This window comes from Mustela erminea, chromosome 10 (assembly GCF_009829155.1).
Source record: "Mustela erminea isolate mMusErm1 chromosome 10, mMusErm1.Pri, whole genome shotgun sequence".
NCBI lineage: Eukaryota > Metazoa > Chordata > Mammalia > Carnivora > Mustelidae > Mustela > Mustela erminea.
Window position 1 is genome coordinate 98,889,912 of NC_045623.1, and position 19,808 is coordinate 98,909,719.

At 53.4% G+C, this 19,808-nt stretch overlaps 1 protein-coding gene across 5 annotated transcripts; it reads left to right on the forward strand.

The window, feature by feature from the left end:
• The first annotated feature begins 675 nt into the window (after nt 1-675).
• Nucleotides 676-19,269, forward strand: CASP9 (caspase 9). 5 transcript variants are annotated; one of them, XM_032361688.1, is made up of 9 exons: nt 681-912; nt 4,341-4,734; nt 7,321-7,355; nt 8,256-8,432; nt 8,874-8,963; nt 10,132-10,279; nt 15,677-15,856; nt 16,482-16,591; nt 18,174-18,361. In XM_032361688.1, the coding sequence occupies exons 1-9, from the start codon at nt 781-783 to the stop codon at nt 18,261-18,263; spliced, it is 1,356 nt and encodes a 451-aa protein (XP_032217579.1). In that variant the 5' UTR covers nt 681-780; the 3' UTR covers nt 18,264-18,361. The 5 variants fall into 5 exon arrangements, with proteins under 5 accessions (XP_032217581.1, XP_032217582.1, XP_032217580.1 ...); XM_032361690.1 differs by lacking the exons at nt 16,482-16,591; nt 18,174-18,361 and adding an exon at nt 11,464-11,563 and having other exon boundaries at nt 676-912; nt 15,677-15,789; XM_032361691.1 differs by lacking the exons at nt 15,677-15,856; nt 16,482-16,591; nt 18,174-18,361 and adding exons at nt 11,464-11,563; nt 13,230-14,613 and having other exon boundaries at nt 676-912.
• The last annotated feature ends 539 nt before the right edge of the window (nt 19,270-19,808 follow it).

Consider the following 19,808-nt stretch of genomic DNA (forward strand, 5'->3'; position numbering starts at 1 on the left):
GGAACACTTTTTGGTATATTCCTTTGGTAGGACTGTAGTCAAGGGAGATAATGCAACGTCAAGTGACTACCACAGTGGTTGAGACTTAGCAAATGCTCAATAAACAGGAGCAATTATTTTTCAAATGTGGACGTGAGCTGTACAAACTGCGAGTTCAGAGAGTAGATTTCTGCCAGTTTTGGATGTTTTATCTTTCTTTCTTTTTTTTTTCTTTGTAGGCGGTACTAGGGTGGGAGGGAGGGCAGAGGGGGAATTTAAGACCTTGGCTGGATGAGACAGGCGAGTTTGGAACAGTAAACGACGACATCTGGGCACGGGCCTGGGGCAGGAAAATTAGTTTTATCAAGGGTGGGGAGGGGGCCAGAGAACACCGTACCCGCGAGGGGCTTGAATGGGGCGGGACAGACCGTGGCTCCAGGTATGGGTGTCCCACTTACCAGCAGTGTGACCGCCTCCAGAGTTTTTGTAAAAGCCTTCTGGCTGGGGGTGGGCAGCGCAGACTACAGAAGGGCTCTGGGGGGCGGGGCAGAGAAGCAGGGTACGCCCTCGGGGGCGGGGCGGCGGCACGGGGGTGTGTCCTGTGGGCGGGGCGCGGAGGCTGGGGCGGAGGTGGTGCGGTGGCGGGGCCTGGGGGCGGGACCCACGGGGCCCAGGGGGAATGCGGGGGCGGGGCTCAACGCGGGGGCCGGTCCCAAGGCGGGTCCTGGGTGGTGGGCGGAGCGCAGCGGCCGAGGCCCGGAAGCGGACCGAGGCCGCCCGGGTTCCCGCTGTCTGGCTGCCATGGACGAGGCCGACCGGCAGATCCTGCGGCGGTGCCGGGTGCAGCTGGTCAACGAGCTGCAGGTGGCCCCGCTCTGGGACGTTCTGCTGACCCGCCAGCTCTTCACGCCCGCCATGATCGAGGACATTCAGGTGCGCCCAGTTTCCCGCTCCGCGCGCAGACTTCACGTCCCAGCTGGGGTCAGGGGTCCGCGCGGAGAGGGTTGCTGAAGCCTCAGGATGACTTTAAGGCCGAGCTCCCGCTCTTTCCTTGCGATCTGTGCCCCCAGTACCCATCCTCTTTGGGGAATCATCCTGTGGGAACCCCCTTTTACCTCGCGGCGTTGAGCCCACTGATTCGTCCAGCGGAACCGTGCCATCCCAAACGCCTTTTCCAGGGTTGGAGAGAGTGATTCCCCGCCCCGCCCCGCCAGCAGGCCCTGTTGGCTGCAGCAGCACTGTGTTTATGCCCGGGAAGGAGGCCTGTGTTGTTCCTTTTAGCGTGGAGGTTCAGGGCACCCATCTGGAGGGGATGGGTCACACTCCCTGGGACTGTGTCCCTGGCTAAGCCACTGATCGTCTTTGAACATTAATTTCCTGGACTCTGAACTGGGTTACAACGGTAGTAGCGTGCGAACCAAATGAGCTAATGGATGTGGAACTCTAAGGGCAGGTGCAGAGCCAGGGCCTACCTGCCTGTGCCCTGCCCACTTTGGCCATCCTCTCCTGTGCTAAGTTTATGTTTCCTAAGGGGTTTTGGAGGTGATGGGCCTGATGCAGGGAATGGAGAAAATAAATATGCGAGGTTCTTTTTAAAAGCAGGGGATGTCCAGGAGGTATTTCCTACTGGGAGGTGTGATTGGCTTTCCGGAGGCCCCTGCCCTGGGGGCTGCTTGCAGACCGAGTGTCTGTTTCCTCCATCATCCAGGAGCTTGACCTGACCTAGTGAGGAAGTCTTTAATAGGATAAGGTCATATGAAAAATTATCAGTGAATAATAATAAATTTAAAGAAGTCTAATGGGCATCTGCTCTGTGGCCTGTACTAAAGAGTGGAAATGGTTGAAGGCCATCTCTGTGCCTTCAGATACAAATGCAAATGCCCAGAGAGGCCCAATGGGTGGACATTGTGGTGGGCAGCCCCCCAGCTCCGGTTCAGTATGGTCATTCCAGAATGCTGGCCCTGTGTTGCCAGGTGGTTTTTTTTTGTTTTTTGTTTTTGTTTTTTAAAGATTTTATTTATTTATTTGACAGCCAGAGATCACAAGTAGGCAGAGAGGCAGGCAGAGAGAGAGAGGAGGAAGCAGGCTCCCCGCTGAGCAGAGAGCCTGATGCGGGGCTCGATCCCAGGACCCTGGGATCATGACCTGAGCTGAAGGCAGAGGCTTTAACCCACTGAGCCATCCAGGCGCCCCTGTTGCCAGGTTTTTAAAGAAAAGCTGAAAATTCTGATTTTGATGTTAAATTCCCTGATTTTAAATGTTAGTGACAAATTCAGCTTTTTATTTTATTTTTTTACTTATTTTTAAAAGATTTTATTTATTTGACAGAGAGAGAAATCACAAGTAGGCAGAGAAGCAGGCAGAGAGAGAGGGAAGCAGACTCCCTGCTGAGCAGAGAGCCTGATGCAGGCCTCGATCCCAGGACCCTGAGATCATGACCTGAGCCGAAGGCAGAGGCTTAACCCACTGAGCCACCCAGGCGCCCTAAATTCAGATTTTTAAAAGAACATCACATGAATGACAAGGCCACCATTTTGCCACACCTGGTTTGGCTGAGCCACATGGATCTAGGTCCTCATCCTGGCTTTGTTACATATTAGCAAGTTGCAGTGCCTTTCTGGGACTCAGTTTCCCTCATCCTTAAAGTGGGGATAATTGTAATTTTACCCCTTAAGGTTGTTGAGGGGGACTAGATGAAATGATGCATTTAACGCAGCATCTGTCTTACTGTGAGTGTTCTGTAAATGTTGAGAGAAAGGCCCGTAGCTATCTGTTTTGTTAGTGAGGATTATCTTTTCAGTGACATTACCGGTCTGTGCTGTTCAGTATAGTAGCCGTTAGCCACTATGTGGCTATTTAAGTGTAAGTCTGAAGTAATTAATACTAAATAGAATAGAAAATTCTGTTCCTCAGTTGTTGGACCCCAGTGCTCAGGAGCCATGTTGGTTAATGCCGGCCATCTTGGTCAGCACAGGTGAAGAATATTTCCATCATCATAGAAAGTTCCCTTGGACAGTGCTGCTGTAGGACATTGGAGCCCAGGGTGGGTCTCATTCCTGTAGATCCTGAGGAACTTGGCCAGAGCTGGGTCTCAAAGGACAATGAGCAGACAAGCTTGTTCCTTCTTTTCCGTGTCAGTGACCAGCCCCCGCATCCTGACACCCATTAACCTCAACCCTTCCTGTACCTTACGATCCACCTGGTGAGTGCCCACATCCTGTGCTTTCTCCTTCTTGATTTTTCTGGTCTGTCCACTCACTTCCCCATTCCTGCAGCACCATCTTTGCCACTACCTGACCTGGCTGTGGCTCATTCCCTTCAGTTGTCCACCCTGCCCCTGGGGTAATTTTTCTAAAAGGCAGATCTGACTCTGTCACTTTCTTTCTCTCTCTCTCTTTTTTAAAAAATATTTTATTTATTTATTTCTTTGACAGAGAGAGTGAGATCACAAGTAGGCAGAGAGGCAGGCAGAGAGAGAGGGGAAAGCAGGCTCCCTGCGAGCAGAGAGCCCAGTGCGGGCTCGATCCCAGGACCCTGAGATCATGACCTGAGCCGAAGGCAGAGGCTCAACCCACTGAGCCACCAGTGGCTCCTCACAGCTTTCTTGGTGTGCGCACACAAAGGCCTCACCCCACACCACTGTCTCCCATTCCAACTTACATTTCTCATTTCTCTGAATTCACTCTTCACTTCCTAATGTTCTCTGGGGTCTCAGCAAAGCTTTACATCCCCTGCTGGAGGCCTCCCTGGCTTTTCAAGTCTGAGTTGGATTCCCCTGGACCCTCCTAGGCTCATGTGCTTTCCTACCTCCTGACACTTCTCTCTTTGCTGTGTCACCGTTGTTTCTTTCTTTTTTTTTTTTTTTTAAAGATTTTATTTATTTATCGGGGGGAGGGGAGAGAGCGAGCACAGATAGACAGAATGGCAGGCAGAGGCAGAGGGAGAAGCAGGCTCCCTGCTGAGCAAGGAGCCCGATGTGGGACTCGATCCCAGGACGCTGGGATCATGACCTGAGCCGAAGGCAGCTGCTTAACCAACTGAGCCACCCAGGCGTCCCAAACCGTTGTTTCATGTGTTTGCAACCCCCGCTAGATGACTGCTTCTTGAGGATTGATACTGGCCACTGCTATATTTTCAGCACTTAGCACAGTGTTGGACTCATCAGAGATGCCTCCAAAATACTGAATGAATAGATAAGCAAAGGCTGGCATGTGGCACACACTCAGTGTAACTGCATGCAGAAGTTTTGTGCACGTGCCAGGTTGTTTAGACTTATGCTAGATGGGAAATGGGGGTGGGGGACAAAGTGAGAGTCACAGGACATTATGTGGATAATAGTGCCATTCTTTCTTTCCAAACAGCATGCAGGCTCAGGGTCTCGGAGCGATCAGGCCAGGCAGCTCGTCATAGATCTAGAGACCCGAGGGAGTCAGGCCCTTCCTTTGTTCATCTCCTGCTTAGAGGACACAGACCAGAACAAACTGGCTTCAGTCCTGAGAGTGCTTCGGCAAGCGGAAAAGCAGAATCCAGAGGTCATCAGACCCCAGGACCCCATGCCTGTCGTGGTTAGAGTATTGGGCCTCACACCAGAGGATCTCAGAGGGAAGCAAGGTCCATCAAAGGCGACTCCTGGAAAACTCGCTCCAGTGGTGCTGGGGCCTGAGCAGCTCTGGCCAGGCAAGCTCAGGCCAGAGGTTCTCAGACCAGAGATGCCCAGGCCAGTGGACAGTGGCTCTGGACGATTCAGTGATGTATGTGAGTACCAAGAGAGTGGTTGGTGGGTAGTTGGACCTATGAGGTTAGTGACCTTGGATATCCCGATCTCTACCCAGGTGTGGGAAGTTCTCAGCCATTATTTTTCTAAATAAGCTTGCTGCCCCTTTCTCCCTCTCTTCCTTCTTCTGGGACCCCGATACTGCATAGACGTTTCTTTTCAAGATAACCCATAGTTCATGTAGGCTTTCTTCATCTTCTTTGTTCTTTTCTCTTTGTTCTCTGCTGACAATTTCAAAAGACTTGTCTTCTACATCGCAGATTCTTTCTTCTGCAGGATCGAGTCTGATATTGATGCTCTGTTGCATTTTTAATTTGATTCATGGCATCCTTCAGCTCTAGAATTTCTGTTCGGTTCTTTTTTTTTTTTTTTTTTAAGATTATTTATTTATTTATTTGACAGAGAGAAATCACAAGTAGATGGAGAGGCAGGCAGAGAGAGAGAGAGAGGGAAGCAGGCTCCCTGCCAAGCAGAGAGCCCGATGCGGGACTCGATCCCAGGACCCTGAGATCATGACCTGAGCCGAAGGCAGCGGCTTAACCCACTGAGCCACCCAGGTGCCCCTGTTTGGTTCTTTTTTTATGATTTCTATCTCTTTTGTTCATGTGTTATTTTCCTGATGATGTTGAATTGTCTTTGTGTGTACTCTTGTAGCTTACTGAGCTTCCTCAAGACTGTGATTTTGAATTCTTTGTCAGGCACATTGTAGGTTTCTATTCTCAAGGGTCAGTTTCTGGAAAATTATTGTACTCCTTTGGTGGTGTCCTATTTCCTTGATTTCTCATGTTTCTTGAAGTCATGTGTTGGCTTTGCATTTGAAGGAGGAATCATTTGAAGGAGTCGCAGCCTCCGGGCAACCTGGTTGAAGACGGGTCCTCCCCTGTGTCTCCTGGACTTTAGCTTCCTGTCCAGACAGCAGGAAGGGGATCCCCTCCTCGGGTCACTGTGAGGAGTGAATGAGCCGTGCCCGAGCCCAGCACCTTATTGCCAGGAACTGTGGCTCTTGTGATTGTCAGGGCGGTCCTTATGGCAGTGTTGGCCACGGGATCAGGGGAAGTGCTCTGCCCAGGTGGACGTGAATGCTTTTCTGGCATGGCTTTAAAACTCTTGAGAGAATAGTTCCCAGCGAGGGGCCCCAGCCCTCTGTGAGCAATGAATGACACAACTGGGGGATCACGCGAATAGGCTCCAGTACCTCTCACCTTGCACAGCAACTCAGAGATGGCCACCAAGTTCTTTGTTTAAGAAGAAGAAAAATCTGGGGCGCCTGGGTGGCTCAGTAGGTTAAAGCCTCTGCCTTCAGCTCAGGTCATAATCCCAGGATCCTGGGATCGAGCCCCGCATCAGGCTCTCTGGTCAGCAGGGAGCCTGCTTCCTCCTCTCCCTGCCTGCCTCTCTGCCTACTTGTGATCTCTGTCTGTCAAATAAATAAATAAAATCTTAGAAAAAAAGAAGAAGAAGAAGAAGAAGAAAAACCCTACTACCTTACAGGCTGGTGGTCAGTGCTCTTCTTGCTAATCAAAATGAAAACTCATTTGACACTGAAGGAAAAATCATCACCTTTACTCATATATTCATTCTGCAAATACTTGCTGAGGACTTTCTGGGTGCTGGGCTCCATGGGTTCTACAGAAGGAAGTGTCCACTCTCCTAGAGCTTTCCTTATGCCTTTCTGTTTTAGAATCTCATGTGAATGGAATCACGTCATGTGTACTCGTCTGGCTCCTTTCCTTGGCATAACAACACAGCGTTGTACGTGTCTGTACCTTGTTCCTTTTAGGCTGTGGAGCATTCCCATGTATGACTTTTTTCCTAAATTGTTTATCCATCAACTTGTTGAGGAACATTTGGATTGTTTCTAGTTCTGGGCATTAAGACTATAGGGCTTTAGGGGCGCCTGGGTGGCTCACTTGGTTAAACATCTGCCTTCATGATTCCAGAGTCCTGGGATCAAATCTTGCATTGGGCTCTCTCCTCAGTGGGGAGCCTGCGTCTCCCTCTCCCTCTGCTTGCCTCTCTGCCTACTTGTGATCCCTTTCTCTCTCTCTGTCAAATAAATAAAATCTTAAAAAAAAAAAAGTAATGCTTCAGTGGGGTTGCCTGGGTGGCTCCGTCGGTTAAGCATCTTACTTCAGCTTCGGTCATGATCTTGTGGTTCTGGGATCGAGCCCTGCATTGGGCTCTGCACTCGGCGGGGAGTCTGCTCCTCCCTTTCCCTCTCCCACTGTTCCTCCTCCCCGCTGTGCACGCATGCCCTCTCTCTCTCCAATAAATAAATAGCATCTTTAAGGAAAAAAAGGAATGAGGCTTCAGTGATCATCCACAGCCCAGTTGTTTTCTGCTCACGCACTCATTTCTCTTGTGACCTGGGAATGGAATTGCTGGTCAGAGGGTAGGTGTGTGTTCAACCTCCCTGGACACTTCTGAGCTGTTCTGCAAGGTGGCCGTGCCCCTGGCCGTGCCCCACTAGCACTGCCTGATGTTCCCCCAATTCTTGCTCTTTTATACTCAGAGACCCTTGCCCCACCCCTGTTGGGCCGCCATTCATGTCTTCTCTCCCTCTCCAGGTGCTCCGGAGATTTCGAAGCAAAATGCTGATTTGGTGAGTCTTCTTGTGACCTGGGGCCAGCTGCCTTGGCTTTGGGCTCTTCTGCTCTACACATCCCAGGTCCTTCCCTCTGCAGCTGTCCCGGGAGCCCAGGGAAGCAAGCTCAGCTGGCAGGAGGGTCCCAGGCCCTCTGCAGCTTCCCGACGCTGGCACAGCTCTTCCCGGAGCCGACTGTCCAAGCCTCCCTGCTCTCCCCTTGACTGTGAAGTCGGGGGCTCAGACCGCTCGTGAGGCGGCTCTCAGAATCGGCTGTGCGACCGAGTCACTCTCACTCACAGCACTTGTTGTGTGAGTCCTGCGTGCCGGTCCTGGGCTCCATGCCGCCATCCTGGGAGTGGACCCCTTGTGTTTCTAGTCCTTGTGCTAGACTGTCAGCCTAGCAGAGGCCACGTACACAAAGAAATAACCTCAGTCTAAATGGTGTTAAGGACTGTGACAAAAAGGACGGGCTGCCGTGAGGGAGGATTCCTGGGGCCCCGGGGAGCCTGGCTGGGAAGTGGTGTCCGTCCTGAGGGCTGGCCGGGCCACGGGTCTGTCTGCTGCAGGAGCCACCCACACGGTTCTCGGGGGCTCCCCTGGATGGACAGTCTGTCCGATCCTTTTAGGGAGAATGCCTCTGGGTGTTGGATTTCTTAGCTGAGTGCTGCTGTGGGAACTGTCTTCTCTCCCAGGTTCGCTCTCGTGTGCCCTCCCACACACGCTCACGCCTGTCTGGGTTGCAGTCTGTGTGCTTTTGCCCCAGAATGCCCGGTGTAGATGCTGCTGCCCTGTCAGAGGGCGGGCAGACCCCTCTCCCGTCCCCTCCCTCCAGAATACATGAAAACCAGGGGCTCGCCTTCTCTCCTGACGGGGGCAGCGAGTGCCCTGCTGATACTGGTCCCTGTGCTTGGGCAGGCCTACGCCCTGAACGCTGACCCCTGCGGCCACTGCCTGATCATCAACAACGTGAACTTCTGCCTGGAGTCGAGGCTCACGGCCCGCACCGGCTCCAACATCGACTGTGAGAAGCTGCGTCAACGCTTCCACTTGCTGCATTTCATGGTGGAGGTGAAGTGCGACCTGACGGCCAAGGTAGGGTCGAGGTCCACAGGGAGAGGTGGGGTAGGGTGGGGCAGGGTCCCGAGACCCACCCGATGAAGCCCAGCGACTCCCCGAGATGAGCCCTGAAGACTGGAGCACCCAGCAGGGGCAGCGTGGCTCCGGGGGGTCCCAGGTTGGGTCGCAGCCTCGGGGCGACCTGGTTGAAGACGGGTCCTCTCTTGTGTCTCCTGGACTTTAGCTTCCTTGTCCAGACAGCAGGAAGGGGATCCCCTCCTCGGGTCACTGTGAGGAGTGAATGAGCTGTGCCCGAGCCCAGCACCTTATCGCCAGGAACGGTGGCTCTTGTCACTGTCAGGGCGGTCCTTACGGCAGTGTTGGCCACGGGAGCAGGGGAAGTGCTCTGCCCAGGTGGGCCCGGCATGGGGACCCGATCCGTCCGTGCTCTGCCTTATCTGCCACCTTCTCTCATAGCAAATGGTCCAGGCTTTGGTGGAGCTGGCGCGGCGGGACCACAGCGCCCTGGACTGCTGCGTGGTGGTCGTCCTCTCCCACGGCTGTCAGGTAGAGGTGCTGGCTCCTTGGGCAGTGGCCCCCGAGTTGCTGAGCTGAGAGGCCATGACAGAGCCCCGGTCTTTCCTGGGTCCCGGCTTTGTGGGAAGAGCTACGGGGCCCTGTCTTTCCCCCGTTGGCTTCCTGGGAGCCATCTGGCCCTCTGAGGAGTTGAAATCTTGTCTGGGAGGGCGCTGTGTTCCTGGGAGAAGCCATCTGGGAGAGAGGGGGAAGGAGGTTCTGCTCACCAGAGCTCCCACCCTGGATTTCGTTCAGGGCTGGGCATAGCACACAGGAGCTCCCAGCTCCTCCCTCCGTCCTGCTCGCCGTGGTCCCAGGTCCTTTGCTGGGTGTCCGGACGCTGGGATCCACTCTGGGCTTGGCCATTAATGTGCTGGGTCGTTGTGGCCCGGCCCCTCTCCGTGCCTGGGCCTCAGGTCCCTCACTCATCTTTTCATGTGAGGGTTGGACAGATCAGAAAGGAGGCCTGTAGTCCCGCAGGGGGTTGCATTGTGTTTTCAAAATTGGGAACTTTGTCATAGAGAGAGGAAAACCACAGTGGTCTGGCCTTACTAGGCCACATCCTCACAGAGCGAAACTCCGGCCTGTAGCTGGGCAGGGACTGCCCCCTTTTCATTCGTGGTGTGACCCCCAGACCAACAGCACGGTCTTCACCAGGAACTCACGAGAAATTAGACTCTCAGGCCTGGCCCAGACCTCTTCATGGAGAGCCTGCACTTTGACAGGACCCCACATGCAGAAAGTCTGAGAAGAACAGAACAGTGGTTCTCAGTGCTCAGCTGCATCAGAGGCTCCTGAAAGACCATATTGCTGGTCCACACCACCAACGTTTTGAGTTTGGTCTGGGGGAGCCCAGGACTCAGGAAGCCTTATGGGTTCCTGGGTGATGCTGATGCCACTGGTCCAGGGACCACAGTTTGAGGAACACCGATCTAGAAGAAGCTGGCTGCACTCTCCAGTTAGGTGGTTTTAGGCACGTGAGTCAGAGACCTCCGGAAGGTAGATTGGCTGGACCCATCCAGAACCAACCTCTGTCTGAGTCAGACTTGTGCCCCTGGCTGGGACCTTCTAAACGCTTGGCCCCACAAAGCCACTGGAGAGTGTGTTGGATTCTTACCCCGGCTCTTTGGTTTTGTAACCAGGATTCTTGGTCTCCTAGGCCAGCCACCTCCAGTTCCCAGGGGCTGTTTATGGCACGGACGGATGTCCTGTGGCCATCGAGAGAATTGTGAACATCTTCAATGGAGCCGGCTGCCCCAGCTTGGGAGGGAAGCCCAAGCTCTTCTTCATCCAGGCCTGCGGTGGGGGTAAGCAGGTCCTCAGTCTCCCCGCGGATGACTCCCGGGGGAGGAGCCGCCCCCGCTTCCTCCCTCCAGCCCCTCCCGATGCCCAAGGGGTCCGACCGGGCAGTCAGAGGGTCCCAGACATGGCCCCTGTGGGCAGAGGGTCCCAGACATGGCCCCTTTGCCCGAACGGCAGCACCTGCCTTTGTCTCAACGAGGCCTCCGCTTTGTCTGGCCTGTGGAAGTTAGAGCCTCTGGGCTCCTTCAGCTCTAGTAGCTTCAACTCCAGAGATTTGGCAATGACAAAGCAGGGGAGAGAAAAAAACCTCTTTCATTTTCCTTATCATTCCTTCAACCTGCCTCAACTAGACCCTCTTTCTACTGTCCCAGAGAAAGGGAGGCCAGAGCCAAATTACTAGAATTCCCAAGGGCCCAGGTATTGGAGATTTCAGTAATATTATGTGTGTGTGTGTATATATATATATATATATATATATACACATATGTATGTGTATATATTTATATAAACATATATACAAACATATGTATATGTATATATATATATATATATATATTTTTTTTTTTTCTTTTTTAAGAAAGAGAGCACATGAACAGGGGGTGGGCAGGGGCGGAGGGAGAGGGAGACAAGGAAACTCCCCGCTGAGTGGGGAGCTGGACGTGGGGCTCGATCCCAGGGCCCTGAGAGCACAACCTGAGCCGAAACCTAGAGATGGACGCTTGCTTAGCTCGCTGAGCCCCCGGGCGCCCCAGCAGCATATTCTTCTGAATGTGTTCATCTGTCCCATATTGTTCCACGTTGGTGGGGTCAGGTGAGGGGGCGTGGGTTGTCTAGGAGAGTAGGCTCTGGTCACATGACATCTGATAAGTGTTTATTGAGTAAAAATTACTGGGAGCTGTGATACCCGGCTGTGCATTAGGTGCTAGGGAGACAGTGGCTCTGGCCCCTGGAATTTATAATCTGACTGGAATTGCATCAGGTCACGGTCGTGACCCATGCTCGTAACTTGACCATGAGTGACTCGGAACGCCAGGTTCCGTCTTGGTGGTTCCTTGCTTCCTACACAATCATGGGCTGGTTCATCTCTAGAAGCCTTGGCAAGTGGGGATAAGAACAGAACCTCCTAGCGTCGCTATGAAATATCTTGCATATTACAGCACTTAACACGGTGCCTGGTTCATTCTTGTAGCTGCAGACCGGGACTCTCCCGTCCCCCTGGCCCCAGAGGACCCCGTGTCGCCTAGGAGTCCCCTGCCCCCCGTCCCCAGCACAGTTACCTCAGAGTTATGGTAAGAGGAAGGTGGAAAGGCTGCTGCTCTTGGGGTTGTAGAAATCTGCTCCCACTCATCGTTTTTATTATGGTCCCCAAGGTAGTCGGCCAATGTTCTTGCTCTGAAGCAAATGATTCTTCCTTCTTTTTTTTAAAGATTTTTTTTTTAAAGATTTTATTTATTTATTTGACAGACAGAGATCACAGGTAGGCAGAGAGGCAGGCAGAGAGAGAGGAAGGGAAGGAGGCTCCCCGCTGAGCAGAGAGCCTGACACGGGGCTCGATCCCAGGACCCCGGGATCAGGACCCGAGCCGAAGGCAGAGGCTTTAACCCACTGAGCCACCCAGGCGCCCCTGGTTCTTCCTTCTTGTGCGAAGAGAGGGAAAGGTGAGGTGGGCAAGGGAACCATGGTCAAGGCTGAGCTGGGACACAGCTTGCTGGGAAGGTCACAGGTAGCTCGTCTCCCGGCTCGTTGCCTCCTCATTGTCCCCTCTCAGCAACAGGGTCACTCTCCGGACTCCTTAGCTGGCCCACGAGGTCTGCAGCCTCTGTTCTGCCCTCACAGCACTTTGTCCTTGTACTGAGATGGCCTCGCCCCCCGGTCAGCTCTTCTGGGGGCAGGACCAGGCCTGTCTGCCCCTCAGCCAGGTCCCCCCAGCCTGGCATAAAGCCCACAGCATGGTTGCATCTTCTGTGGATCCTGATTATTTGATTTTGAAATAGCAAATTTTTGAGCAAAATTTTAAATAATATTGATTCCCTTCACTAAAAACAACCCCATCCCAAAAACAAAAGAAAATCCAACTCCGTGGAAACAGCAAGGTTTCAGAGCTGGAATGCGTGATTGCGAGGCTGCCTTTGGAACTGCGGTGCCCGCTCTGCCCCAGGCGGCCGTGGACCTTGTGTGCAACGCGGTGGCCACATGGGGGCGGTAGGGAGACCAAGAACAGAAACGCTGACCTGCCCACAATTTGGGTCCTTGGCCCTCCGAGTGTCCTCTTGTTTACAGGTGTTTGAACATCTGCCCTGGATTTTGGTGAATCTTGGGTTGCTTTTGCAAAATTCACTGTTGTTACAATTTCAAAGAGTTTTAAAATCCTTTGACAAGTCCCGTGTCTCTTCCATCAGAGGTGGCGCATGCCCCAAGACAGAGGCACACGCCTCGAAGTTGGTGGCGCTGGTGTGGCCTTTCGTGAGGGGGTAGCGTGATACAGCGTGACCGGGCCCCATGCACTTGGCCGGAGCCAAGCGGCGACTGCCTGGCCAAGCTGTTCGTTTTGGCACCGCCCCTCTTCAGACTTCAGGGCTCATGCTGAGAAGGCAGAAGGGAGCAGTGTGCTGTGGGTTGTGGATTTTCCGTGCGGAGGGTTCAGCTCCTCCTCCCGCTGTGTTTATTCCTTTTTTTTTTTTTTTTTGAGATTTTATTTATTTGTTTGACAGAGATCACAAGCAGGCAGAGAGGCAGGCAGAGGGAGAGGGAGAAGCAGGTTCCCCGCTGAGCAGAGAGCCCAATGCGGGGCTCGATCCCAGGACCCTGAGACCATGACCTGAGCCGAAGGCAGAGGCTTTAACCCACTGAGCCAGCCAGGTGCCCCTGTGTATTTATTCTTAGGGGGAAGTGAGGGGAGTGAGTTTGCCTTAACTCTGACTCCTCCTCTGTCTCTCTCTTGTATTCCCCATTCAGATCCCACTGTGTCTTCTCCACTTTCCCCAGGCAGTCCCTCTGCCCCCCTCTGTCTCCTTTGGCCATTCCCACAGCTTCCCCCGCTGCAATGTCCCTGACCCCCGCCACCCCCATCTCAGGTCCCAGCCCCAGTTCCACTTCACAACGTTCCCAGACACCCAGGGCACATTCCAGGATCTCGGCCAAGGAAACAACCAGAAGCTGGGGACCAGCCCAGCTCTCACAGGTCTCAGAAGCCCTGGCTTTGCAGACTTGGGGGTCTCCATGGCAGAGGCAACATGTGTAGAGCAGAATCCTGGCCCCTGAAGGTCGGTTGTGAGAACAAAGACAAATTACCAGGTTTCTGAGTCAGATGTATGGGGCAAGAGGTCAGTAGATGTTGGGGCTATAACACGGGGTTGCCAGAACCATCTTTGTCCCATCTCTGCCTCCTGCAGATGGGACCCCCGCTTCCCTGGGTGAACTGGGACTTCCTTCCCTCTTTGCTGTTTCCCTTCACAGATCCAGCCACACAAACCCACCTGCTGTCCTGCCCAGGGTCTGCCTGTCCCACTGCTTCCCCAACCAGGACCGTTCCCTCTCCCATCGGAGCCTGGGTCACAGTCACCTGCCCCAGAAACCATTCCCTAAGGGACCCTCTGGGCCACTCTGCCATCTGTCTGCTTTTGCAGCTGCTTTCTCTCTGGCATAGCCCACTGTGCCCCGCAGGGATTCCCTGGAGCTTATCCCGGGAGACCTCCCGCGTGTCACCACCCCGATGGCTCTGCTCTGGATTCGTTTGTGGCCGGAGTCCTGCCCTCACTGCTCTGGTTTCCAGGTCTGCCACAGCTTTGGGGGGAATGCAGATTTTGAAACTGAGAAGAGAGAAAACGTGAGTGCAGCAGTCGTCCAGGATCTCGTGAGCCTGACACAGCGGTCTCCTTTCTGCCTCTTGCCCATGGATGGTGGCCCGTGGGCACAGTCTGCTTCTTCTCATCGTGCATTAGCCCATGAGCATTTCTTCACATCGTCACAGTCCTCATCACCGCTAGTTCAGATGGCTCTGTAATGTGCCGTTTTAGTGATCTGTGGTCACTAATCCATTCCCCTAATGCCGGCCGTTGAGGGGATATCCAATTTTTGGCTCCCGTGACCACAAATGTCTTTGCATAGAGGGTCTTGACATCACTTGGATTCTTTCCTGGGGAAAGTACAGGGTCAGAGGGTGGAAACAGTTTCCCAGATCCCGTGACCTAGGGTTTGCTGCCTTTTCTGATTCCCTGCAAGGATCTGAGATAGCTTCGCAAGCACAAGTATTATAGTAGAACAAAATAACGAGGGTCGAAGCGGAGGCTCAAAGACTGGAGAAGAGTAAACCCATCCAGCAGACGCGTGATGGACAGGAGATGAGAGATGTCTGGAAGGAAATACGCCAATTGTTAACAGAGGCCGCCCCCCCCTCCGGCCCTGAGAACAAGACCGAATAGTGCCACTTGTTTTTTAATGACATAAAGCCAATCATTTTAACCATTTCAGAGTATGCAGTACAGTGAGTATACAGTGAGTTCTTGAGCACCCATCCCCAACCACATTCTAGAACTTTCTCATCGCCCTGAGTAGAAGCTACATACCCATCAGCACTCAGCTCCCATGCCCGCCTCCTCTCAGCCGCTGGCAGCGACTTGCCTGCTTGCTTTGCTGTGGGTTTGCCCGTTCTGGGCCTTTCCCATACACGGAACCAGCTGGCCTTTGGCATCTGCTTCTTGTGCTGGGCCAGTTTCCAGTGCCCGTCCATGGTGCACCAGCGGCCAGCACTTCGTTCTTTTCCAAGCCAGAATGAAATCCCCCTGGATGTGTGCAGCCCATTCTGTTTGTCTGTTCGCCTGTTGTGGACACAGCTTTTCTCCACTGTTCGCCTGTTGTGAATAATGTGGTTGCTGTGCAAGGTTTTGTTGGAACACCGTTTTCAGTTCTCTTGGGTATAACTCTTGTAACTTGTTTTTACAGCTTTTTAAAAAAAATATCTGCGCCCTGCCCTCCCCCCCCCACCCCTGCATTTTACCTAATGAATGTGTACAACGTTTGTCATAGTAGAAAGTAAAGGTTCAGGGGCCCCCGGGTGGCCCAGTTGGTTAAGCATCTGACTCTCGGTTTTGGCTCAGGTCGTGATCTCAGGGTCGAGAGGTGAAGCCCCGCATCAGGCTCCACGCTCAGTGGGGAGTCTGCTCTAGATTCTCTCCAGTTCCCTCTGCCCATCCCCTGCTCGCCCCCACCTGTTAAATTAAAAGAAAGGCAAAGCTTCGGTTTCTGTTTCTTGTTGAAGTTTGCTCAGCCCTGGAACCCTGGCTGCAGAGGGAATCTGGTGGTCTCGGGCTGGGGCAGGCCGGCTGTCACCAGGAAGGGAGGAGCAGGAACTTTGGCCTGTGGATGTCAGTGATGAGTGGTGTGTCTGTCTTTGGTTCCTGCAGAGCAGAAAGACCATGGGTTTGAGGTGGCCTCCACTTCCCCTGAAGACAGGACCCCAGGCAGTGACCCCGAGTCAGACGCTGTCCCGTTCCAGGAAGGCCCAGGCCCCTGTGACCAGCCGGACGCCGTGTCTAGTTTGCCCACACCCAGTGACATCTTTGTGTCCTACTCCACCTTCCCAGGTGAGTGCGTCAGGAGAGCTCCTCCTCCCAGCCGGCGGGTCCCCTGCTCTGCTCTCCAAGCTGCTGCGCTATGAAGGAAAGACGTGGGTGTGGGTCTTGGCTCTCCCTCTTGCTGAGGGACCCTAAGCAAGTTCCTTGGCCTCTCTGAGCCTCAGCTCGGTGGATGCAGGCGAGGTGCTGAGGAGGCAGAATTTAAGGGGGCACCTGCTCTTGGATTTGTAGGCCTCACTTGTCTCTCTTGTCTTGGCCCTGTCTCGGCCTTCTCATCTTTAAAATGGGGATAGCAGTCGCCCTCCAAGGGGCGTCCTGGGGATTCTCGAGGTGGGTAGTGCCTCGCTGAGATGGTGACTGGCACGTAGCAGGTGGGAACACGTTAGTCTCAGCCCTTGGGTGAGTCACGTGACTTCTCCGAGCCTCCTCCTTGCCGGGAAAGCAGGAATCACGACCAGAGTCCCAAGGTGGCGATGAGGGTGAGGTTAGGTCCTGACCCGGACAGCGGGCACAGACGTGGGCCGCTCCCGCGGGCCGTGTGAATGGGCCCAAGTCCAGAGGCGGCTCCAGCCTGCACATGGCGGGGGGGGAGGGTAGGGCTCCCCAGTAAAGCTCAGCCCGTGTGCTTCTGCAGGCTTTGTTTCCTGGAGAGATACCAAGAGCGGCTCCTGGTACGTGGAGACCTTGGATGGTGTTTTTGAGCAGTGGGCTCACTCTGAAGATTTGCAGACCCTCCTGCTCAGGGTGAGTGCGGCCTCCCTCGGGGGGAGGAGAGGGAAGGCTGCTGGGAGGGGCGTGCGTCGTCCTCGGGGGCAGGCGGGAGGGTCCAGCAGGGCCCCGGGCCCACACCAGAGGGTCCTCGTGCACCTTGGCTTGCCGGGAGAGTTGGTGCTTCTGCTTCTCTGGATTGCAAGGTGTTACTGTTACAGTGACGTTGGCCCGTTCAGAGGGCTGCCTTCCTGGCTGCTCTGAGGTCGCAGGCTGACTCTGGGATCCCTGCTGGCAGGGCCAGTCCTCAGGGTGGGGCAGGATGGAGCAGCGGCCAGAGCATGGCGTTCCTGAAGGCGGTCATGGGGCCTGCACCCTTCGCCCCACCATGTACTCTTTCAGGCTTGATGCTCGAGAATTATGATTTCCTCAGTATATGCCCTTCTCAGGGCAGGGGGCCCGGTGAGAGAGCAGGAAACATGGCCGCATGGGTCCCCAGCCTCTCTCCATGGAAGTCTGCTCAGAGCAGCTAGCTGCCTCCTCCATGGGTCTCAGAGCTCACGTGGGCCTCTCCCACTTGCTCAGCTGTTTTGTGTCATGAGAAGGGTCTAGAAGGGCTGGGACCATGCCTTCCTCCTGGGGAGGCTCTGGCTCTGTGCTTTGCAGAGCAGAGCCGAGGACAAAGGAAAAGCAAGTGAAGGACTTGAGGGGGCCCCGTGTGCCGTGGCTCTGGCCCGGTGACCTCAGAGGCAGTGGGGGGCTGTGTGGGGTTGGCCTGGGAGTCCATCAGGGCCTGATCCCTTCTCTGAACTCGTCCTTAAGCGAACCCCTCAATCTGATTGGAACTATGTGAATTTTTGAAGTTTGAAATTTTGAATTTTGAGTTTTCTAAACTTACACTGGAGATATTTTTCTTTAAACACCCTCCCTCCCAACTTGAGGAGACTGCAGGTTTTTTAAGTAGTTCTTAATCTTTTATGTATAGACGTATGTATTTATTGAAGTGTCGTTGACACACGTAGCAATGTTCTGTGAGCTTCAGGTGAACAACACAGGAGCTGGCCATTCTGTACGTCACGCCATGCTTACCATGATAAGTGTAGTCGCCCTCTGTCATCGTACAAAGTTATTACAATATTATCGACATATTCTCTATGCCGTACTTTTTATGCCCAGAAGTTTCTACCTCTTAATCCCCTTCGCCTATTTTGCCCACCCCCCCACTGCCTGGCCCTGGAACATGGTTTACAACAGCTGAGATACGGAAGCAGCCCAAGCGTCCATCCACAGATGCGTGGATAAAGAAGATGAGGTATAGATACACATCGGAATATTACTCAGCCGTAAAAAAGGATGAACGCTCTCCGTTTGTGACAGCGTGGATGGAGCTAGAGGGTATCAGGCCCCCAATATGAAATAAGTTAGAGAAAGACAAACACAGTATGGTTTCACTCATGTATAGAATCTAAAAGACAAAACCAACAGACAGAAACAGACTCCTAGACACAGAGTACAAGCTGGCACTGAGACGGGGCTGGGTCAGTGGCCATTCCGCACTCCCGGCCGACTTCTTTCCATCGAGAGTGCTCACAGACCTCCCGTGCTCATGTCTTCACAGGTCGCTAATGCTGTTTCGCAGAAAGGGATTTACAAACAGATTCCCGGTTGTTTCAATTTCCTCCGGAAAAAACTCTTTTTTAAAGTGTGATGAGGGCCAGGGCCCCTCCCCTGTTCACCTTGCTTTACTGTTCACTCCAAAACCTTCCTGCCCACGGAGGAGGAAGTGGCCTGGGCCCACGGCAGCTGAGGCCCCGTCTGTCCTACAGCCGTGGCTGTCATTCTTTAAAGGAGTTTGTGGCCTGTTGTGGGTCTACTCTTTCCTCACTGGCGGCCAACGGGCTCTTAGCAGCTTCCACGTTGGAGACGAATGACGGGAGACAGAGGAGGAGGAGCGGAAGACGGCCAAGGACATCACGGGGTTCTTCTCAGCGGCCCTTTCTCCAGCCAGTGGCTGGGGCCTGTCATTCCACTGTCGTCACTAGAGGACGGCTTCTCAGCCTCAGTACTGTTGACATTTGGGGCCAGATAATCCTCTATTGTGGGGCCATCCTGGGCGCCGGAGGGAGTTTAGTTGTGTCCCTGGTCTCTGCCCACAGACGCCTGTACGCCTCTCCCTGAGTCATGACAACCAAAAATGTCTTCAGACATTGCCAGGTGTCCCCTGGTGGGACCCCGCTTGAGAACCACTGATTTGTAGGAAATTCTGGCTACAAACAAACGAGCATCTGTCTTAGCTCAGCAAGTTTGGGGCTACTGGAGTCTGGACAGCTGGAGTCTGTGAATCCTAAATGAAGTTCTAAGTTACCAATTTTTCTTATGTTCCAGTATTCTTAAAAAAATTTTTTAGATGAATATGGACACTTTTTTTTTTTTTTGGCCTATTGCCCCCCTCATTTTGTTCCAACTGTTTGTTTTTCCTTATAAAGGAGTTTTTTGCCTTTTTATTTCTATTTTTTTTTTTTTAAAGATTTATTTGAGTGAGAGAGAGAGAGGGGGGAAGGGTAGACGGAGAGAAAGTCCCCAACAGACTCCACCCTGAGTGCGGAGCCTAACTCCAGGCTCAATCCTGTGACCCTCAGATCACGAGCCGAAACCAGGAGTCAGATTCTCAACTGACTGTGCCACCCAGGTGCCCCAGATTTTGGCTTTTTAAAAAAACGTCTCCCGGGGCGCCTGGGTGGCTCAGTGGATTAAGCTTCCACCTTCGGCTCAGGTCATGATCTCAGGGTCCTGGGATCGAGCCCCGCATCGGGCTCTCTGCTCAGCAGGGACCCTGCTCCCCAGCCCCCACACCGCCTGCCTGTCTGCCTACTTGTGATCTCTCTCTCTCTGTCATATAAATAAATAAATAAAATCTTAAAAAATAAAAAAGTCTCCCCATCTCTTACTTTATTTGAACCCCACCCCATCTCAGGAAGGTACCTGGGCTGGGAGCTGAGTCCTCGGGGCAGTGAGGTCACAGGTCAGGCCCCATCCCTGAGGTCTTGCCAGCTCTCCAGACCGTGGCCAGTTCGTAGTCTCAGGGCATGGGTGTGAGTCTTGTTTGCTGAAACTCACCAAGATAGGGATTCATGGAGTTGCCATCTCATTATTATTTTCCTCCTGTGATCCTTCCAAGTCTCACTAGTCGCTGGGACTTGTGGTGGTTTCGTTATTTGCAGTCACCTGTGGGCCACGTCCAAATAGATAACCT

What these genes read in the sequence shown, in the direction of transcription:
- CASP9 (XM_032361687.1), top strand. Translation starts at nt 781, where the DNA reads ATGGACGAGGCCGACCGGCAGATCCTGCGGCGGTGCCGGGTGCAGCTG. An exon ending in TGGACGATTCAGTGATGTAT is followed by an intron (nt 4,735 to 7,320) that starts GTGAGTACCAAG and finishes CTCCCTCTCCAG; the next exon opens with GTGCTCCGGAGATTTCGAAG. An exon ending in TGCAGACCCTCCTGCTCAGG is followed by an intron (nt 16,592 to 18,173) that starts GTGAGTGCGGCC and finishes ATGTCTTCACAG; the next exon opens with GTCGCTAATGCTGTTTCGCA.